The sequence below is a fragment of the Halichoeres trimaculatus genome, unplaced genomic scaffold (genome assembly GCF_033239565.1).
Source record: "Halichoeres trimaculatus isolate MK-OKI-2021-1 unplaced genomic scaffold, fHalTri1.1 fHalTri1_scaffold_3, whole genome shotgun sequence".
NCBI classification, from domain to species: Eukaryota; Metazoa; Chordata; class Actinopteri; order Labriformes; family Labridae; genus Halichoeres; species Halichoeres trimaculatus.
Genome location: NW_027437181.1, coordinates 3,157,642 through 3,176,852, shown reverse-complemented (window position 1 = coordinate 3,176,852; position 19,211 = coordinate 3,157,642). Strand labels below are relative to the sequence as shown.

Here is a 19,211-nt window from a genome sequence, read left to right as displayed (position 1 = left end):
GGACAGAAATTGGGAAAAGGCCTTTGGGGACACTGCACCCTCAGCTTCGGACCTGCTGCAGAACGACTTAAAGCTCAAGGAGCTGGTTCCTTTAATGTTTTTAGATCTGAAATGAAAGATATGGAGGCTGGTTTTATGAGATGTCAGAGTTTTAGCTCGGCTGTTTGAACAATTGATTCCTAAAATGTGATTTTAATCCATTATCTTGTATTTTGTTGACTTTGCTTTGTCTTTTTTTGTGCTTCCTGTCTGTAACTTTGTGTTTCTACTTGTCTTGGCTAGGTCTTCCTTCAAAAAGAGGTTTTTAATCTCAATGGGACCAGCCTGGTTAATTAAAGATTAAATTTGCTGATAATGTGGCTCGAGAGCAGCAAATAAAACGGGCTGAAAACAGAACCCTGAGGAACGCCACCTGACATGTATGGACCAAGGGTTACCAAAAACTCCTGCACTGGGGTCATTTTCTACCTTTCATGTTTATCAGTCAAACACATTTTGAAACCGTCCAGTTTGATAATGGTTTTCAACCAGCTCTCCCTCATTTCGCTCCAAAATCAAAGCTTAACGAGCTCGACCAGTAATCAGCCGTCGAGCCCCGCAGACACGTGTCAGCGTTCCACCTCATATTTATGTCAACATCTCCGACTTTGATTCAAACACCAAAAACCTCAGACATCTTTGGAGTCTGGTTGGAGTCTGGGTGTCAGAAGAGGGGAAAAAAAAATCAAACCAGCATCGCATCACTTTATATTTCTGTCATGAAAAGCATCTGAGTGAATTTGAGCAAACATTCAAGGACAGCTCTCAGGAGGAAATTCTGTGAACCTTTTACACTCCACCCTGTGAATGCAAAGTGCATGACTAACTTTCTGAATAATGAGCGCGCAGGTTTGTGCAAACATACACTCAGAGACCACACCAGGTATCAAAGAGGAAACACGACGAGAATCAAGCAGCATTTATATAATCAAAAAGGTCATAAAGTGTAGCAACAACAGACGTCTGCAACTCTTCTCCAGACTTTAAAGACAGTTTTGTTTCATCTTAAACTCTGATGTAGCCTTGAGATTTTGACAGAAGAGAAACTCTTGATCATAAATCTTACATGAAAAGACAGAGATGATTGGAGAGATGTCTTTGTTTCCCTCTTTGAATAAAAAAGGAGCTTGTTTTCTGCATTTAGTGCATGAATAAGCAAGATAAATTTCAGGGATCACTTCTCACAGCTGTTCGTTCAATCCAGAAGCAGAAATCTGATTTAATTGGTAAAGAAGGAATCTATGATGATGATTTTCAAACTCACGATACGCCAACCCAGACGTCCTCTGTCCCCGTTTGTTATTGTGCTATCACTCCCATCAGCATTAAGTCGGAGCAATGTTTCAGCCCATTTCATTATGTTTGTCTGTTAGCAGAACATCTGAGTAAATTAAGAATGAATGTGCATTAGACTTGTGGAAAGCTTGGCATTGTGGAAAGGACAAACTCATTAACTTTTCATTTCCGCCGGCGAGTGGCGTCGCGGTGAAGGGCAGAACTTCTGAATGAAGTCACGTAAAGAATGACCGAGTTCATTTACTGAACAAATTCAGATAGAAAAACAAACTTTCACCACTGATCCAATCAGAAAGAAACATGAAGGCTGTGAAAGCTTGTTCCATTTTAGATTGAACTGTGCCGACGTTATTTGACGAGGTTGGAGTCAGGAGAGGAGTTCTTCCTCTGTGGAGCTGATTTATTCCATTACTTTATCACCTTTGATGAAAGTTTGAGTTATCTGTGATGGAAAATACACAAACACTTTATACCTGGTCTCATGTGACAAGAATTAGACGACGTCATCATTTGCCTTGAAAAAATCAAAGAAGTTGATCTACAGAAGAAAAGAAGATTTTTTTTCAGAGATCAGGGAAAAACTCATCTTCAATTTGTTCAGAATGCAGGACAAGGAATAATTAGAGATAACGTGATGTTTTCAGGTAAGAATAGTCATAAAACATCATGGAAAACAAACAATCCTGATGAAATTAAGATTTTGATCCTGCCAGAAAGAAAATCTTCACAACACGCACGTGCAGACGTGAGGGTGGAGGGTGCTTGAGCACCTGCCTCTTTGCCCCTCGATGCCTAAAGTGCCCTTTTGTCAAATTGATGTTTTTGGGGGTTTTCTTTTTAAGTTTGCATGAGAAAATCTGGCTGTGTTGTACAAAAATAATTTAATATTAAATTAAATTAAAATAATTTAGATTTAGCTTGCTCGGTCACAGGATCCACGACCTGACCTGACTTGACGTGCCCTGAGCTAAGCGCTGACGGAATCAATGAGTAGGTTTTTGCAGCAGTAGCATTTAAAAAAATAAAATAAAATAAAAAAAGTTAAAGCACTTTTAAAAAGTTCAATCAACACATTTACATTTTTCAGCGGTTAAGCCAAAAGAATGCTTTTAGTTTTATTTCTGTGCTTTAGTTTGTGTGTATGTTCACACAGTTTCTTTTTCATTTTATAAAAAAGTGCATGTTGACATTTTTCAGTGGTTGAGCCAGAGATTTGGTTTTATTCACATTTCTGCACTTCGTTTTGTGTAAGATTCATAGAAAAAGATGAAACATATTTATTTTTCAGATTATTATTTATACCAGGCCTCTTTGCAGTGCTTTGTTCCTTTCTCTGATTTTATTAAAGGAAAGCAGTGATAATATTATTACACGTCTACGAGGCTTGAAGTTAAATCAATAAGTCAATATCCTGCTGTGAATGTTATAACTAAACAAAGACGCGCCATTTGTATCATTTCATCTTACTTTGTCATAGCATGCAGGTCTGGCCTACAGGAAGAATTGTTTTTATGTTACAGCATCCTTTGTTGTGTTGGTCATACTGTAGAACAGTTTATTGCTTGTATTTAGTCAATAATGTCGAAGATAAACAACCATTTTTGACTGAAAGATAACGTCATTGGCCTCGGTGTATCATTGATGTGTGTCCAAAGACAATAACAAAGAGAAACTGAAACATTTGGAAATAACTGTTTAAATTTTCTAAAAAATTACTAATCAACCAAAAATGTCACAGACCTCTGATCTAGACTATCAAGATAAAATGGTATGAGTCTGTGTCTGGTTAAACAAGCAGCATAGGGCGTTAACATGCACGCAAGGCCGATGGCTAGAGGTGCTAGCTCTGCTAACTTTAGCCTCAACCGCAATCTCTGTAATCCTGTTCTCACTCATGTTACATAAACTGAGCCCTGTTTGCACTGATTTTGGTGTTGTTGTTTTTTTTGTTTATTTTTTTTTCTGACCATCATATTGGAATATAAATACATTGGCAAATTGGACACCCCCCCCCCAAAATAAATAAATAAATAAATAAATAAATAAAATAATAATATTAAAATAAAATAAAATAAACAAAAATAAACAAAAATAAATAAATAAAAATAAAAATGAGTGAAACAAAAACAACATTTTATCTATTTTTATTTATTTTTGAATTTTCTGTTTTTAAGAGAAACAGAAAATATTTTTGTTAATATATCAAAAATACATATATATATATATATATATATATATATTTTAAATTTTCTTCAGGAATCTGGAAAGTAAAGGAATTTGCAAAGAAGACAATCTAATAACAAAACCATCATTACTTCTGAAAGACACAAGTATCTCCCAATATTTCAAACCATGAGAGAAATAACACTAAATAAGGTTTAACAGGTAAGACGTGTTTCTTAATCAAGATGATGATTAGAGATATCTAGATATTTCTTTACTTTTCAGATTCTTGTTTTAATTAGATAGTATCTCATAAAAACAGGAAATTAAAAAATAAATATTTTATGTTTTTATGAGGTACTATCTCATTAAACAGGATCTTTTTCCTTTTTTCTTTTTTCCCCCTTTTTTCTTTTTTCATTTTTTCTTTTTTCCTTTTTTTCTTTTTTCCCTTTTTTTCTTTTTTTCCTTATTTTCCTCTTTTTCTTTTTTTTCCCTTTTTTCCTTTTTTTTTTCTTTTTTTTCTTCTTTTTTTTTCTTGGTAAATGCAATATTAGGGCTGAACAATTAATCGATTTTAAACCGACATCGCAATGTGATAGGATGCAATTTTCAAATCGCAAAGGCTGCAATTAAAAAACAAAAAAAGGAAGTATGGTAACTTGTACTTGTCCTCCCTTAAAACCAGCAAAAGTCAAAATGCTGTTTTTTTCTGGCAAAAAATACCCTCTGTGAGCTACAAAGATCCATCCAGTATAATGACTGTGGCTGGCAGAGCCATACCCCTTAATCACTTTGTTTTGTTTGGTTTGTTACTCTCACTGACAACGGGAGGTCAGTAAATTTTTCCAGTGTTCCTTTTTCTTTTCATTCAAGAAATGCAAAAAAGACTTGTTTAAATGTCAACAGTTTCTTTTGTCGTGTTAGTCATACTATAAAATGACTTAAAACTTGTGTTTAGTGAACAATGCAGAAGATAAATGTCATCCCCCAAAAATCGTATGCCAAATCACAAGCGCAATATTAGTCTGAAAAAATCGCAATAAGATCATTTTCCAAAATCGTTTAGCCCTATGCAATACACCACTGTAAATCAGCTAGTTAGTAAAAAAAAGAAAGTCACAAGGTGGAAATATGTCACTTCAACATCTCCAAACCCTCACAAGAAAATACGTCTCAGTGTCAACGTTTGGCAGACTGAGCTGTGCTGGTGGAAGTGTTTGCTCCGTGTATTCCCAGAGTTTTAGTCCTTTACTCTGAATGAATCACTGTCCTGACTCGTCTTGTCTATATGAACACACTGGATGGAAACTTTGTGGAGGGAGATCTAGTTTCCAGTCAGTGTTTGCACCAGGGAGACCCTTATCACCACATGCTAAGCCTGAGTTTATTGAACACCAGCCAGGAATTCATAAACCCCCCTTCAAATCAACTCACACACACATACACACACATACACACGGGCTTAAACGTGCACACCACACGTCAACACAGATAAAAGGCGGAGGGAGAGGAGAGGCCGTCTGAGGGAAGATGGACCGGTTTGTAACTCGGCTAACAAAGCAGCATTTCCTGTGTGAGAGAAGTGAACAGGCCGACAATACAACACAGCAAAACGTCTCCGTGTGGCGTCTGAGCCCTTATCGAAACGACTTCAGCAGAAAATAAAAAAGAAAAGCAGGGCACAACCAAAACATGTTTACAAGCCAGTGTGGAGCCTAATATGTGAAATCTTCTGTTCCAAAATGAAAGGGGGAGTTAAAAAGAAGATCAAAGAAAGAAAAATGCACATCAAACTTTCCAGAGCAAACACTCTGCTGTGCTAATGGTTGTAATTTGTCAGTGAAGCTCTGCTCAGACGACTCCAGAGCGTTGGAGATGCCAGTAAACATACACACTCAGTATTCAGCGCGCACGCCGCAGCTTCACTTTTAATCCATCTGAGACGATCTGACTCGTCTGTCCTTCCATCCTAACTGCACCATCATATTTCACTGCCTTTACCTCCTGTGGGCTCGCTGCAGCAGCAGCACATGAAATACCACGCTGGCTCATCTACAGAGGCAGCGCTGAACCCTGAACAAAGCGCTGCTCCGATCTATTATTGATGGACACGTCCTCTTGTAGTCTGATTGGCGGTTGTGTGCGCAGCGTGTGGAGACAAAACAGGCGACAGAGTGGGAGTTAAAAGTGACACTGCTGACCATGTCAGTGCCTCTTACCGTCAAACCCTCTGTTTGGAATAACAAACACTGCTTCACCTGAGAGTGATAACACCAAGCAGTGGAGAGGTGGAGCTGGATGGTCGGTGACAGCTGCTGCACCCTCTGAAGTCTCATCGAAATAAGACCGTTGGTTCACTAAAAACTGAAATCTTATCAAGTGTTTTTGTCTTATTTTTAGTAGAAATTGTCTAATCATATTTAAAATGAGCCACATTCAACTGACTAGGTCCAGAAAAATGTCTTGTTTCAAGTTATCTAAAGACAAAAATTAGGTCTGAATTGCTGTAACAAGAAAAAAAAAATCTGCCAATGGAACAAAAGAAATTTGCAAGACAATTTGCTCGTTATAACTTGTTACAAGCAATACAGACTCCAATTTTTGTCTTTAAATAACTTAAAATGTGACATTTTTCTGGACTGGTCAGGTTAATGTAGCTCAGATTAAGTCTAAAAAGACATTTTCTAATGAAAATAAGAAAAAACACTTGATAAGATTTCAGTTTTTTGCGGTGTCCCTTTCATTGTTTTTAGGACGCGTACAGCAGTAGTGATTGCTTAAAGACTGCAAGGGAAGCTCAGCTTCCCCTAAAATGTCCCTAAAAAAGTGTTGATATGTTCTGCTGTGTGAACATTTCATTGATAAAATCTGAGCTAGAATTCCTTCATCTTTAGTTCAGAATCAGCTCCTATCACAGGTAACTGGCTCCACCTCCTTCTCATTCATCCCCGCAGCGTCTCAGCGCTTTAACACAGTCGGACGCTGAGCGTCTTCTGACTTCAGCGGGGAAGCGTAGAGTGGGTTGTTCCACTGTGGAAACTGGACGGTCATTGGACAAACGCTGGGCTTTGTCCCGCCCATCGGACGCTCAGCGTCTCTGGGGGTCTATGAGACAGTGGGCTGGCCTGGACGCTGGGCTTCTGCATGATGATTGGATGATCTGTCTGAGGCCGAATCCCTTTTTGATTGACAGTGAAATGAGCCAATCAGAGATCTTGAAGTATAATCCTCCACCGGAGCATCTTCTCAGTTTTACAGTCAGTTGTTCTGGACTGATCCTGAGGCTTTATTGATCCCCAGTGAGTTTACCTTTCTTAAAAACGACGAGCGTTGTGTTTAAAGATTCTCTCTCTTTTCACCAATAAGCAGCTACAGCTACAGCTGTGGAGCTTCTCCCCCTGTCACTCACACTTACAGCCTGTTGTAGTCTCACCTAGCAGCTCCAGCTGCGAGCAAGCTGACACGGAGGGGAGAATTTACGTTTCAATAAATAAATAAATTTATGATGTAGGCCAGAAAAAAAGGAGCTTCCCCTCCTTGACTGACCAGCAGCCGCCACTGGCATAGAGGTCAGGTGACTTTGAAAAGGCTCGCTCGGCGAGCCACCAGCTTCATCAGGATACAGCAGTTTGTGTACTCTTTAGACCAGGGACAAAGACTATGATGAACCTTTTTCACAGACCTAAAACGAATAAAAACTAGGGCTGTCACTTCAACGCGTTAATTAGAGCATCTTGAACGATCTTTCAGGACCCAAATAATCTTGTTTTCTCTGACTATGTAAACACCAAAACTACCTAAGAAGAGTGGACTCTCTTCTTTTATGTCTTGCTTCCCGTTTTTGATCCAAAAAACAGACAAAACACACTTCTTTTGATGGCGTTCTGCTCTTTCTCTCTGAACTACCGCGACACATCCTCAGTTGGAGCGTGAGCTGCCTGAACTTTTCTGACTTGCAGCGTCTTGCTATGTCTCTGTCGTCTCACATCTTCTCCTCATATCCATGCTGAGCTCTCGTCCAAAGAGAGCACCGCTCTCACCCACGGTAGTTTACGAGCAGGATTTTGATTATTAAGCTAATCTTCTGCTTTATGTGTATTTATCTGATTAGTCATGCACTACAACTTTGTAATGTCCTAGAATTCAGATTTTTTATTTGGGGACCTTAGGCAGATATGAGATTAAAATGTGATTAATTAGATTAATTAATTATGAATTAATTAATTGCAAATTGCCTGCAACATGATGGACCAGTCATGAAGACAGACTGCAGATGCAGCTGGAGTGTTTCAACGTCCACGCAGAGATAGATGAAAACAAAAGAGAGAATGAGGCTACCAATGTGCACATGTTGCTATGTTTCCTTAAAAAAATCTGCTGCCACTGATTCTGCTGTTAACCTGGCTGTTTCACCTGAGGCGTAAAGTAGCAACATCAACGTGGAGAACTGATCAAATTATCTTTGTTTGGATGTTTTTACACGGAATTAACATGTTTAAGTTTATATCTTTGACAATAATGGATGAAATATGCAGCTGTTTTTTGACTTTGGAAGGCATTTCACGACCCCGACTGTGGGAACAAACAGTACACACAAACACAGGAGCTGACGAACATGAGCACGTGCACAAACACACAGACAGGGGTTGATCTGATAAGGCCTGAGGTCACTGTACTGATCCAGTTCTGGGTCAGTGATAACACAGAGCTTGTTTCTAACTGTTTTCTCCACCTCAGCTGTTTAAAAACCAGGTCCTGAAGTGACCTCAGAGGACCTGCTGGTTACACATCCCAACATCACGCTCTGACTTCAAACACCTGCTGCATTCTGGATTCATGCAAGAAAACCCAAATCTTTCAGGGGTTTCATTTCTTGTTATCCCATTAAACAGATAAAACTTACCCTGCAGACGACAAATCCTGAACTGCTTTAAATTACACACATCATGTTCTTAAATCGTTTGCTGAAGCTCTTTTAGTTAATCTTTAGTTCTTTTATTTGTAAATATAAGCGTACTATTCTATTCCTATTATATTACATTTCATTTCTCTTCGCTCTCTTTACATACCTTTTTATTTTATTATATTTTTCTTTTATTTATTTATTTATTTATTTATTTATTTATTTAGAAATTTATTTAGAAATTTATTTAATTTTGCATACACATTACACTTTTCTTAAACTTGTTTAACTTCTACCCGTATTTGAAGTACACTGAAACATTTGGTCTAGCGGCTGGTATTGTTGACATTTTAACATTTTCTTAATTAACTGTTTTTTTTTTATTTAAGTTTTTTTATTCACATTGATATCCTTGTTGGGATATTTTTATTTATTTATTTATTTATGTATGTGTGTATGTATGTATGTATTTATTTATTTATGTATTTATTTATTTATTTATTTACTGTTTATTCATTTATTTATTGGAAATTATATAATCTAACCTTATGTATACTTCTATTTATTTTTATTTATTTTTCTATATTACTAATTCTTAATTTCTTTTATTTATTTATTTATCTTATTATTATTATTATTATTATTATTATTATTATTATTATTATTATTATTATTATTATTATTATTATTATTATTATTATTCACTTAAATATGAACTGCTTTTTTATATAGACACAATCTTCCTAAAATGAATCGCTAAAGCTACTTTTATTTGACCTTGAAATCTTTCATTTGTAAATTTAAGAATATTACCACTCTGTCTAACCAATCAGAGGCTGCGCTTTCCTCTAGTTTGAAAATGTAACATCGCAGCCATCATGACAGATTTTCACTTGCAGAGAAAGTGGGAACCACTCCTTGAAACAACAACGTCACATTTGTTAAAATGACTCTGCGACATTTTTTTTTTTTTTTTAGGTTTGCTAGATAAAGACCATTTAACATGAAGTTCATCGGATCACTTTAACTTGGCTTAAAAATGAGTTTGTGCTGCATGAACTGAAGCTATCGCACCTTGTTGCAGCAGTTGATCTTTGCTCCTTGTCTCCATCTCCTCACTTTATCTGTTTCTCTTCAGCCGTCCTTTCAATACAGACAAAACTGCTAAAAAAAACCGTTGAAGAGTATAGTTGGCACAGCCAGAGCTTTTTAACTTTGTCAGAGAAAACTGTTCAAGGCTTCAAAGCATTGAAGAGATTTCACGCAGTGACCTCTAACCTCTCCCCTGCTGACGGTTTAACGACAGGAAGTGACTGTCCGCTCCTCTGTCGTAACAGTGTATTTCTGTGGTCGCTAACAGTGGAGGCCATTCTTCTGGTTTCCGTAGAAACACTGTCTCCATTCATCCTTCAGGGTCGCTGAGAGTTTCTCAAAGTCATTTCAAACACGCTGCAAAAATTAAAAAACAGAGACGAGAAGCAAGTGGATTGATGGTTTCAGCGAGTCAGAGCACAGCTTGTCTTCCTGTTTGGAGCCTCTGTGTCTCTGTGTCTGATCTTTACATGCAGGAATCTGTTAACAGCTTCAAACTGGATTGTAAACAGATGAGTGATGGGATCTGGACATGTTATGTCTTCATGTTTTGCCTCTTTTACTCTGCACAGTTTGTTTCCTCGCTGAAATGCAGTTGGATGAAACCACTCAGATATGTTAGGAACACACAGGCTGCTTCTGAAAAAGCTGTAAGCCGACACTTTGTCTACTACGGAGTTAAAAGCTCAGAGATATAATGTGGTCAACAATAAGTGACCTTGCCTCTGCGCTCCATTACCAATCCTATCTCCTGTGTTTTACACCGAGAGCAGAGGCAGAGCTCCAGCTGATAAAATATAAAGCAGGACACAAACAGATCCAGTCAGAAGTTGTTGCTCAAATTGAAAAGAAAAAGAGTGCATGGGCTCACAAAATTGTTTGTTATAAAGCGAAATATGGTGTGAATTGACTTCCTCCAGACTGATGCTGTTTGACAGAACATAGAGTTCAGTTTAATGGAGCCCGCTCTGATTTGAGTTTGCTCTAAACTCTCCTGATCGACTCATTTATAAGCAGCATGTGGGATGGATCCATGCTGCTCTGCACCAAAACACCCCATTTACTCTTAGACTGTAGCGCAGACACCCAGGGAGAGCCGAGGTACACTTTACTTATGCATCACGCTGATTGAATCGCCTGCTCTTTTCCACAGGGCTGAACAGTCGCTTCCTTTAACCCCCGTCTCCGTTAGCAACTCACATCTCTACACACAAACACAGGAGCTGACAAACATGAGCACATGCACAAACACACAGACAGGGGTTGATCTGATAAGGCCTGAGGTCACTGTACTGATCCAGTTCTGGGTCAGTGATAACACAGAGCTTGTTTCTAACTGTTTTCTCCACCTCAGCTGTTTAAAAACCAGGTCCTGAAGTGACCTGAGAGGACCTGCTGGTTACACATCCCAACATCACGCTCTGACTTCAAACACCTGCTGCACTTTGGGTCCACTTGTTCAAAATATTCACAGTATCTGCAAAGAAGCACAAAATCTTTATGGGTTTTGTTTCTTGTTATCCCGTTAAACAGACAACACTTATCCTGAACTGCTTTAAATTAAACACATAATGTTTTTTAAATGTTTTGCTGAAGCTCTTTTAGTTAATCTTTAGTTCTTTTATTTGTGAATATAAGCGTACTATTCTATTCCTATTTTATTAAATTTTATTTCTCCAACCACAGACACTGAACTGCTTTAAAAAACAATGTTCTTTAAATAAATCACTTAAGCTCTTTTATCTGGCCTTGAGATCTTGCATTTGTAAACAAAAGCATACTACTGTAATTTATTTTATTTCATGTATTTTCTCCTTACATCGTCCCTCTTTACATCCTTTTTCATTTTTGTTAAAATATTTACAATTATCATTATCTTTATTATTATTAATATTATTATTCTATAAATTACTCTATTGCATACACATTACACATTTCTTTTCTTAATCATGTTAAACTTGTTCCCATATTAAAAGTGCATTAAAACATTTGCCCTAGCAGCTGGTATGGTTAGAAAGTTTGTTGTTTCATTGATTTTTTTATTTATTTACATATTTTTTTACTCATCTTGATTTTTTTTTATCTTTCTCTGTTTTTATTTCTCTATTTAAAACATATAATCTTACTTGAATTATAAATTTATTCATTTTTATTTTTAAATACCATATAATTATTATTATTATTATTATTATTATTATTATTATTATTATTATTATTATTATCATTATTATATTTATTATTATTATCAAGTTTTATTGCCAAGAAAATAATGAAATGCAGATAGAATTTAGACAAAGATAAAAAAAATAAACAAATATGAAGAAACCTTTAAAAAAATATTTTATTAATGTAAATGACAAACTAAAATAGGAATAAAAAAATAGAAATATTTACAGAAAAATAAAGTAATAATAATTATAATGAGAAACAGAGGATGCAAGGTGCAACTGAAGCTGTGCAATAATAATAATAATAATAATAATAATAATAAGAATAAGAATAATAAGAATAAGAATAAGAATAAGAATAAAAAATAAGAATAATTATAATAAAAATAATAAAGAATAATGAAAACATTCATAATTATAATATTTAATTATTTTTATTATTATTATGATTATTATTATTATTATGAATATTATTATTATTATTATTATTATTATTATTATTATTATTTTTATTATTATTATTATTATTATTATTTTTATTATTATTATTATTATTATTATTATTATTATTATTATTATTATTATTATTATTGTATGTGTAAGTTTATGTATGTTTTTTTTATTATTATGATTATTGCTCTTATGATTCCTTTCTTTTAACCCCTGTTTTTTTTAAATTCACTTTTCTTATCCCTTATTATTTAATTATTTTTTAATCTATCTTTTATCTGTCTATTTATTTGTTTATTTATTTATTTATTTATTGTGTGTTTTGGTTGGTTTTTAATGAATTAACCTTTGTTATCCTTATTGTGACCTTCTCTTTTAATTTTGTCATCTATACGATTTGCCAGTGCCAGGATGCACATATTCACTGTAACAAATGGAAGAAAATTTGTTGTTTAAGGGCCACATATTGAATAAAGAAACGTGTCATCACAGACATGGTGACAGATTTTGTTTTGCAGACTCAGCGTTGGGAACATGCAGCCATTTTTAGGACTCTCACTGAGCAGTTACATTAAATCCCTGCTCTATATTTACATGATCTCCAATCTCTGGGGGCAGATTTCAGGAATCAGATGCAGACATTATCTCATAACTGTTTACTCTGTGCTGTGTCTGACTCACCTGCTCCTTTTGTCTGAGCTCTGCATGAATGACTAACCCTACACGAGAAACTTGAGTACTCTCTACTTGGCAGAGACGTTATTCTTCTAAATAAATAACTCAAGGTTTCTTTATGTTTGTTTCCAAAGCTTTAATTTGGCAGATTTTTTATCAGTGTTGAATTAAACCACTTGAACACGAGCTGTGTCTAACTTTGGAGTCAGGGCTACGCTTCACGATGTGGCGCAACCTCCCAGCTCTTTACAGCAGAAAACACAAAGACTGGTAGAAACGTGGAAGTTATGACTCTGGGATGCAGAATCCTTATGTTTGAATGAAAATTCATGCTGAGTGAGGAAACATACCAGGCATTTTGCCTGAACTCTGAATGTGAACCAAATGCTGCAGGACCACCGGGGACTCGCTGGAGCAGAGCGGCCAACAGCTCGAGCCAGACGAGCACAACAGGACGAGGGCTGAGATCAGACAGGAACTCAACGTGGTGCAAGGTTTTTGGACTGCAAACCATAGGCTGTCTAAAATATGGGCGTGGCCTCCACGATGTCACCCGTCTGTTCCTGATACAGTGAGATGAAGCCGATCGGCAGACACAGCCACATTGGATATGACGCTTTGAGCTTCTTTTCTAACAGCAATAAGGCACCATAAGTCATGTGACCTGAGCTGTGTCTCAGACTGGACGATGAGACCATCCTAATATCTTCTAAACTGTTGAGTTAGAAGAAAATCTACTCTTTTTGGAGGATCGGATAACATTGGACAGATCACCACACTGAAAAACATGACGTATTTTGGACAAACCATCTTGAAGGATCTCCATGAGGGGGCCTCTAAAATCCAGAGTCTTACAACCAGAGCTGTGCTACAATAAAGCAGACTGGCATAGCTCAGGAGACGACCACAACAGCTTCACTTAGCTGCTAAAACTCTGCAGTTCAGCTCACGTCTGACAATCCCTCCTCTCTTGTTGTCCCTACATTCCACAACCCTCCCCCAAACTCTTTTCTTTCCTTTCTTTACTTCAATGCACACAGACCTCAAAAAGGGATCACCATGGTACCAAGGATCCCCAGTAAGCTTCTCCGAACCAGCAAACAGCATAAAGATCAACACACTCTGAATCACATCCTGCTGAAGGTGTAGTCCCTCTAGACCAAGGGTCTTCAACCTGCGGCTCTAAGAGTTTTTATTTTTCTTCCAGAGGGTATTGATGATTAAAGACACTGATACTAAATAAAATCCTGCGTTAACATTTATTTGAACTAAATCTTCATCCCATCTGTCAATAAAGCCTGCCACCGCTCTACTTCACCTCCTACAACATCAACAGCCCACCAACTTTCCATGCACCTGTGGCTAACCTCAAGTTTTACAGCCCTGGGAAGATAACTACATCTACAAAAAGACTCATCTGGAAGAAAATACTGATTTTAATTCATTTAACTGACAATGTGCTGGATTAATATAGATGCTTGATATGTGGTGACACATTAGCAAACAAAAACAAACCAAAAAGAAAGTAAAAGTTAGTCGAGCTACATTTTCAATAGGTCATAATATTTGGGCATTTTTTATCATATAAAAAAAAATTGCAAATTTATTCAATTTAATTTCTTTTTTTTTTTTTTATTAAAAGTTGTCAAAGACTTGTCATATTATTGAACCTTTTTGATTATTTTTCAATTTTTTTTTAATTAACAATTTCTGAAATATTTTTATTTTTATTATTCTTGATATTTTTTAATTTCTGATTTTTTTTCCTTCCAAAAATCTTGATTAATTATTTTTTTTTAATTTAATTTTTTTTTTTTTTCAAATTGGCTAAAAGATGGCATATTTTAATTTATTTATTTTATTTTAATTTTTCAAATTTTACAAAATTCAATTTTGTTTATTTTTTTCACATTTTTAATTTTTAAATTGTTTCATTTTTTTATTTCAAAAAAAGCTGAATTTAGTAAAAAAAAAATAAAAAATGTTTTTTTTTTAATTTTACAATTTCTGCAAATACTTTAAAAATAAAAACCAACACATCATCCGTACAATTTCATCTATTCCCCCTTTTTTGTTTTTGTTGATAATATTTAACTAGTTTTAACTATGTATGAAATTTTTTGAATTTTATTATCTTTATTGTGAAGAAAAAGTAGAATTTTTCACTTCTGAATGACTTTAATCCAGGTGAGCTGAGGTAAAATGGTTCCTGTGAAGGTGAAGGTTGCAGACCCCTGGTGTAGTGAAAGTTGGGGACACAAGTCTCCACTAGACTCATTTGTCCCAATTTACCCTCGAAATACTCCTAAAAAAACACACATGACTGGGACAGTGAGACTCACAGCCACCTCTTGTGAAACATGTTAGTTTGTTTTTCTCTAAAGACTTTCTGCTGCTGCCTGGTGTTGTGTCATGCAGCTGGAGTTTTCCTGGAATCAGCGTGTCGTGTGGCCTTTACGAGGGAGCTTCTAATCTTTCCGGTTTGTACCTGACGTGCACACAGATGATATAATACTTCAAAGATTCCCCTTCTCTCCGAGTCGCCACCAGCGTCCCTGCTTGCGTGTATGGTGCTGTTATCCTTGGTAATGCTTTAACCTATTTGAGTTGCACTGTGTTGGCTCATGCTCCCTTTGAGTCACACAGACTCTAACCTGCTCCGACAGGCTGCATTCCCCTGCGTCCCCCTCCGACACCGCGGGGTCATGGGGTGGCAGTGCCAGACAGGGCCGCTGCCTCCTGCACAGCTCACACATGCTGCCAAGTTTAGCTGCCTGCTATCAGTGGCAGCAAGTGGGGACAGGCAGCAGGCATGGAGGATCATGTCCTACATTCCTGAAGCTCTGCAGGAGCGCTCAGACTGGATCTACTGGGCTGACAAAGGTTACTCTGCGAGGAGAAAACAGTGAAATGCATCTCTTGGCCTCACGTCAGCAGTGTTAAGAGAAATATTTATCATCAGTTACATTTGATTTGTCAGAAGAAGTGACAGTGAAGCAAAGCGACAGAGCTGTCACATCAGATCCAGCGGGTGAACCTCAGCGTGACATCTTCATGATCTGGTGGATTTAGCAGATGTGTGCTCCCAACACTGAAGACCAGCACTCATCCCTGTCGTTAATAACCAGTTAATTTTCTTTAAATTCATTAACTTTGAAGATGACACAAATCTAGTTTGTTTGGGTAAAAATTAAAAGAAACTCTTGACTGACACTAGAAGTGAGCTAGAAAGTCTCAAAACTTGGTTTGTTAATAAGTTATCTCTTTATATTAAAAAAAGAAAAAAAAAAGCTAAATTTTTTGGGAATAAAAATAAAATAAGTGAGGATATAACAAGTAAGATTCATAATGTTTGCATTGAAAAGCTTTCCAAACCAAGTTTCTTGGGTTGTGATTGACAATAAGTTTCCATGGAAACAACAAATTGATGATATAAAAGGGTAAAAGCTCAAAGTCAGTGGGAATTCTGTAAAAATCTAGATGAGTTTCAAATTATTAGCCATTAAAAAATAATTTGTTATCCACTTATTGTTCCCTACATGTCCTACTGTGTAGAAAAGTGGAGAAAACAAATTATATATATATAATTTTTTATATATATATATATATATATATATATATATATATATATATATATATATATATATATATATATATATATATATATATATATATATATATATATATATATATATAATTATTTAATTATAATATATTATTTAATATAAATAATAATAATATACAATAAAATACAATAATAATATTATATAATTATACAATTATAATTCTTATTTTGTTTATTTTTTATTTAAAAAAATACAAATAAACAAATAAATAAATAAATACAATAATTATAATCATAATTGTATAATTATATAATAATATAATTATACAATTATTATTATCATTATTATTATTATTATTATTATTATTATTATTTTAGTTATTTAGCAAACAAAAAAGAGCCGTATGCCTAGTCATCATAAATTTACACATTATAAAACTTTCTGACTTGAGTTATGATAAAATACTGCTGATAATGTTAACAGCAAAATTAAACTCACTTCCAGGTTCTGGGCAAAAGTGTTAGCAAATTTTCTGTTAAAGCTAAAAAACTAGAAAAGATGTGTTTCTGTTGTTGGTGTTAAACTATGGGATGATGCAAACTTAAAAACCTTTAGTTTATATTATATTTTTTAGGAAAAAATGGTTCGTTAAGTTATTTTTGAAAATTATAAGTTTCTAAGTGGTCTTGAAAAAGTCTTCCTTCTTAATAAATGCCTGTTAGTAGCTTCCTGATCAGGTCTAGCAGGACCAGATTGATTTACAGCCCATCTAAGTTTACTTTAGACATGAGAGATCTGTGTTTGTCTCTGCTGAAAACGATTTCTGTGATTAATTTTGTAGTGATGGTGGACACTGGAGCCTAACTGTCAGGCAGAAAAAGGACAGAAGAGCAGAAGAAAGATAAACAGGAGAGAGATAGAGCACGAGCTAAAGGCTAAAGAGCTAAACTGTTTGTGTTGATGTTCATTCCAACCCACAGTCAGCAGTTATTCTGCAGTGGTCTGTTCAAACTTGAGAGTCTATCAATAAAATGAAGAGTGAGGTTACTTAACGTTACACATTACAGACACTGGGCTGCCGATAGCACTACATATAGCCAGCTACTACAATGTCACATTTCAAACTTTGACGCTACTTAACACCTCACTAAAAGTAATTTACAACAGTGTGCGGAAACTCCAGGCCAGAAGGTGGCACTGCAGTCTAATTAAATCAGATCCTCATAGCGTCTTTGAGGTTGTTGATTTCTTGCACCTCTGTTATTTGTGACAAATTATGTATAACGCTGAATAAATCTTACAACCTAAAGTTTCCGTTCGAAGCCTCTCATACTTAAACACTTCCAGTCGACTTGTTTTTAAAGTTGTTGTTTGAGTCACTCTGTATGCTAAACAGAAACTCTACAGTGCTCCTACTCTCAGACTGTTCAGGCAAATTAAACCTTCAATAGAGCTGAGGAAAACAATCTCCCAAATGAAAGATATGTATAATATTCCTTTAGTGCTCCCAGGAGGCCTTGTTTTGTCAGTGATTCTCTTCCCTGTGATAAATTATGTGGTGTTTTTTTTTAATCTGCTATGGCTACACTTAAATATCTGTGTAATATTCCTGCAGGGACCCGGGTTGTGCTGTGATATCTGTGCAGCATCTTTCTCAAATTCACAGGATTAACAGTTCTTTGTAGTAAGGGCTTCCAAGGCTCTGCATGCGCAATTAACTCCCTGTTTAATTATCATCTTGGAGTTGCAATTATATCCTTGAATACCCAATGGATGCGGATGATTAGGAAAATAAAAAACACTCACACTGTGAAGTGATACACGAAACATTTCCAGCCAGACGGCCTTTCCAGGAAGTTATACACGCGTCCTTGGACGTAGGCGTAGGTGAGAGCAGGTCGCGCCCCGGTGCTGTACACAGACATCCGCACAGACATGCGAGGATGGGAGACGTAGGGGTGCAGGTGAATGTGGGGCACCTCCGTGGGGGTGTTGCCTTCCTCAGACATTTTGTCTCTTTGAAAAAACGCGTCGTCGCCCGCAGGTGTTCCTGGATCAGACGCGCCAAACGTGGTCTCCGACAGCTCCAAATCCGGTGGTCTCCTTCCACGTGTCCCGGCTGAGGACCTCTGCCTGCTCTCCTGGTAGAAGCCGGAATTAGCCATCGCGCCCTCCTCGTTTTCTTCTGTTGCGTGGTGAACTTTTTCACACTTCCTTCTTCTCGATAACTCAGAGAAAGGAACAAATGTTCGCCCGTGTGCGCTCACCTTCTGCTGCGCGCCTCACCGCACCAGGGCGCATCAAAGAGGAACATAAACTGAGTTACTGCTGCTCTGAATCACTGGGATGGTGTTCCTTTAACACAACTTTACAGCTCTCTGGGTTGTTGAGGATATGGCCAGCCCCAGCCCTGAATGAATATCCCCCACCTCTGTCAGAGCACTTATCAGCCTGGAGAGCTGCGGGCGCCAGGCGGTGCGCAGTGAGTCGCCAGCTGTCCAGACATTTTACTGTTTGGCAAAAACTGCATGGAGGCAATCTGGAACTGATGAACTCCATCCTCAAATATGCGCTGAGAAACACAGAGCCGTTGTCTTTGCCAGCTGCTACAGGATTCAGAGTAGATGCAGAGACAAACCTGTCATTGACAGTGCTGTGCAGTAAACAAAAACAACTGATGGGAAAGAGAAAAAAAGTGAAATTCATGAAAGTATAATTTGATTATGTACTGTGACTGGTGGGTGTCAAACAGTTTGCAAAGGCCACATAAGGATTCAATGGCAAATGCAAAGCTACAACAGGAATGCAAGAGCAAAAAAACACAAATGCAAAAGTGAGAAATTCAATGCAAAAATG

The 19,211-nt window shown here is 36.5% G+C and overlaps 1 protein-coding gene across 2 annotated transcripts in view; it reads right to left on the bottom strand.

Moving 5' to 3' along the window:
- kcnq1.1 (potassium voltage-gated channel, KQT-like subfamily, member 1.1) overlaps window positions 1–18,715 on the bottom strand; it is a 108,796-nt gene extending 90,081 nt beyond the window's left edge. For both annotated transcript variants that reach the window (XM_074667029.1, XM_074667030.1), the window contains exon 1: window positions 18,162–18,715. In XM_074667029.1, coding sequence (XP_074523130.1) covers window positions 18,162–18,520 — 359 coding nt within the window. In that variant the 5' untranslated portion in view covers window positions 18,521–18,715. The remainder of the gene's footprint in view (window positions 1–18,161) is intronic.
- Between the last annotated feature and the right edge of the window lie 496 nt (window positions 18,716–19,211).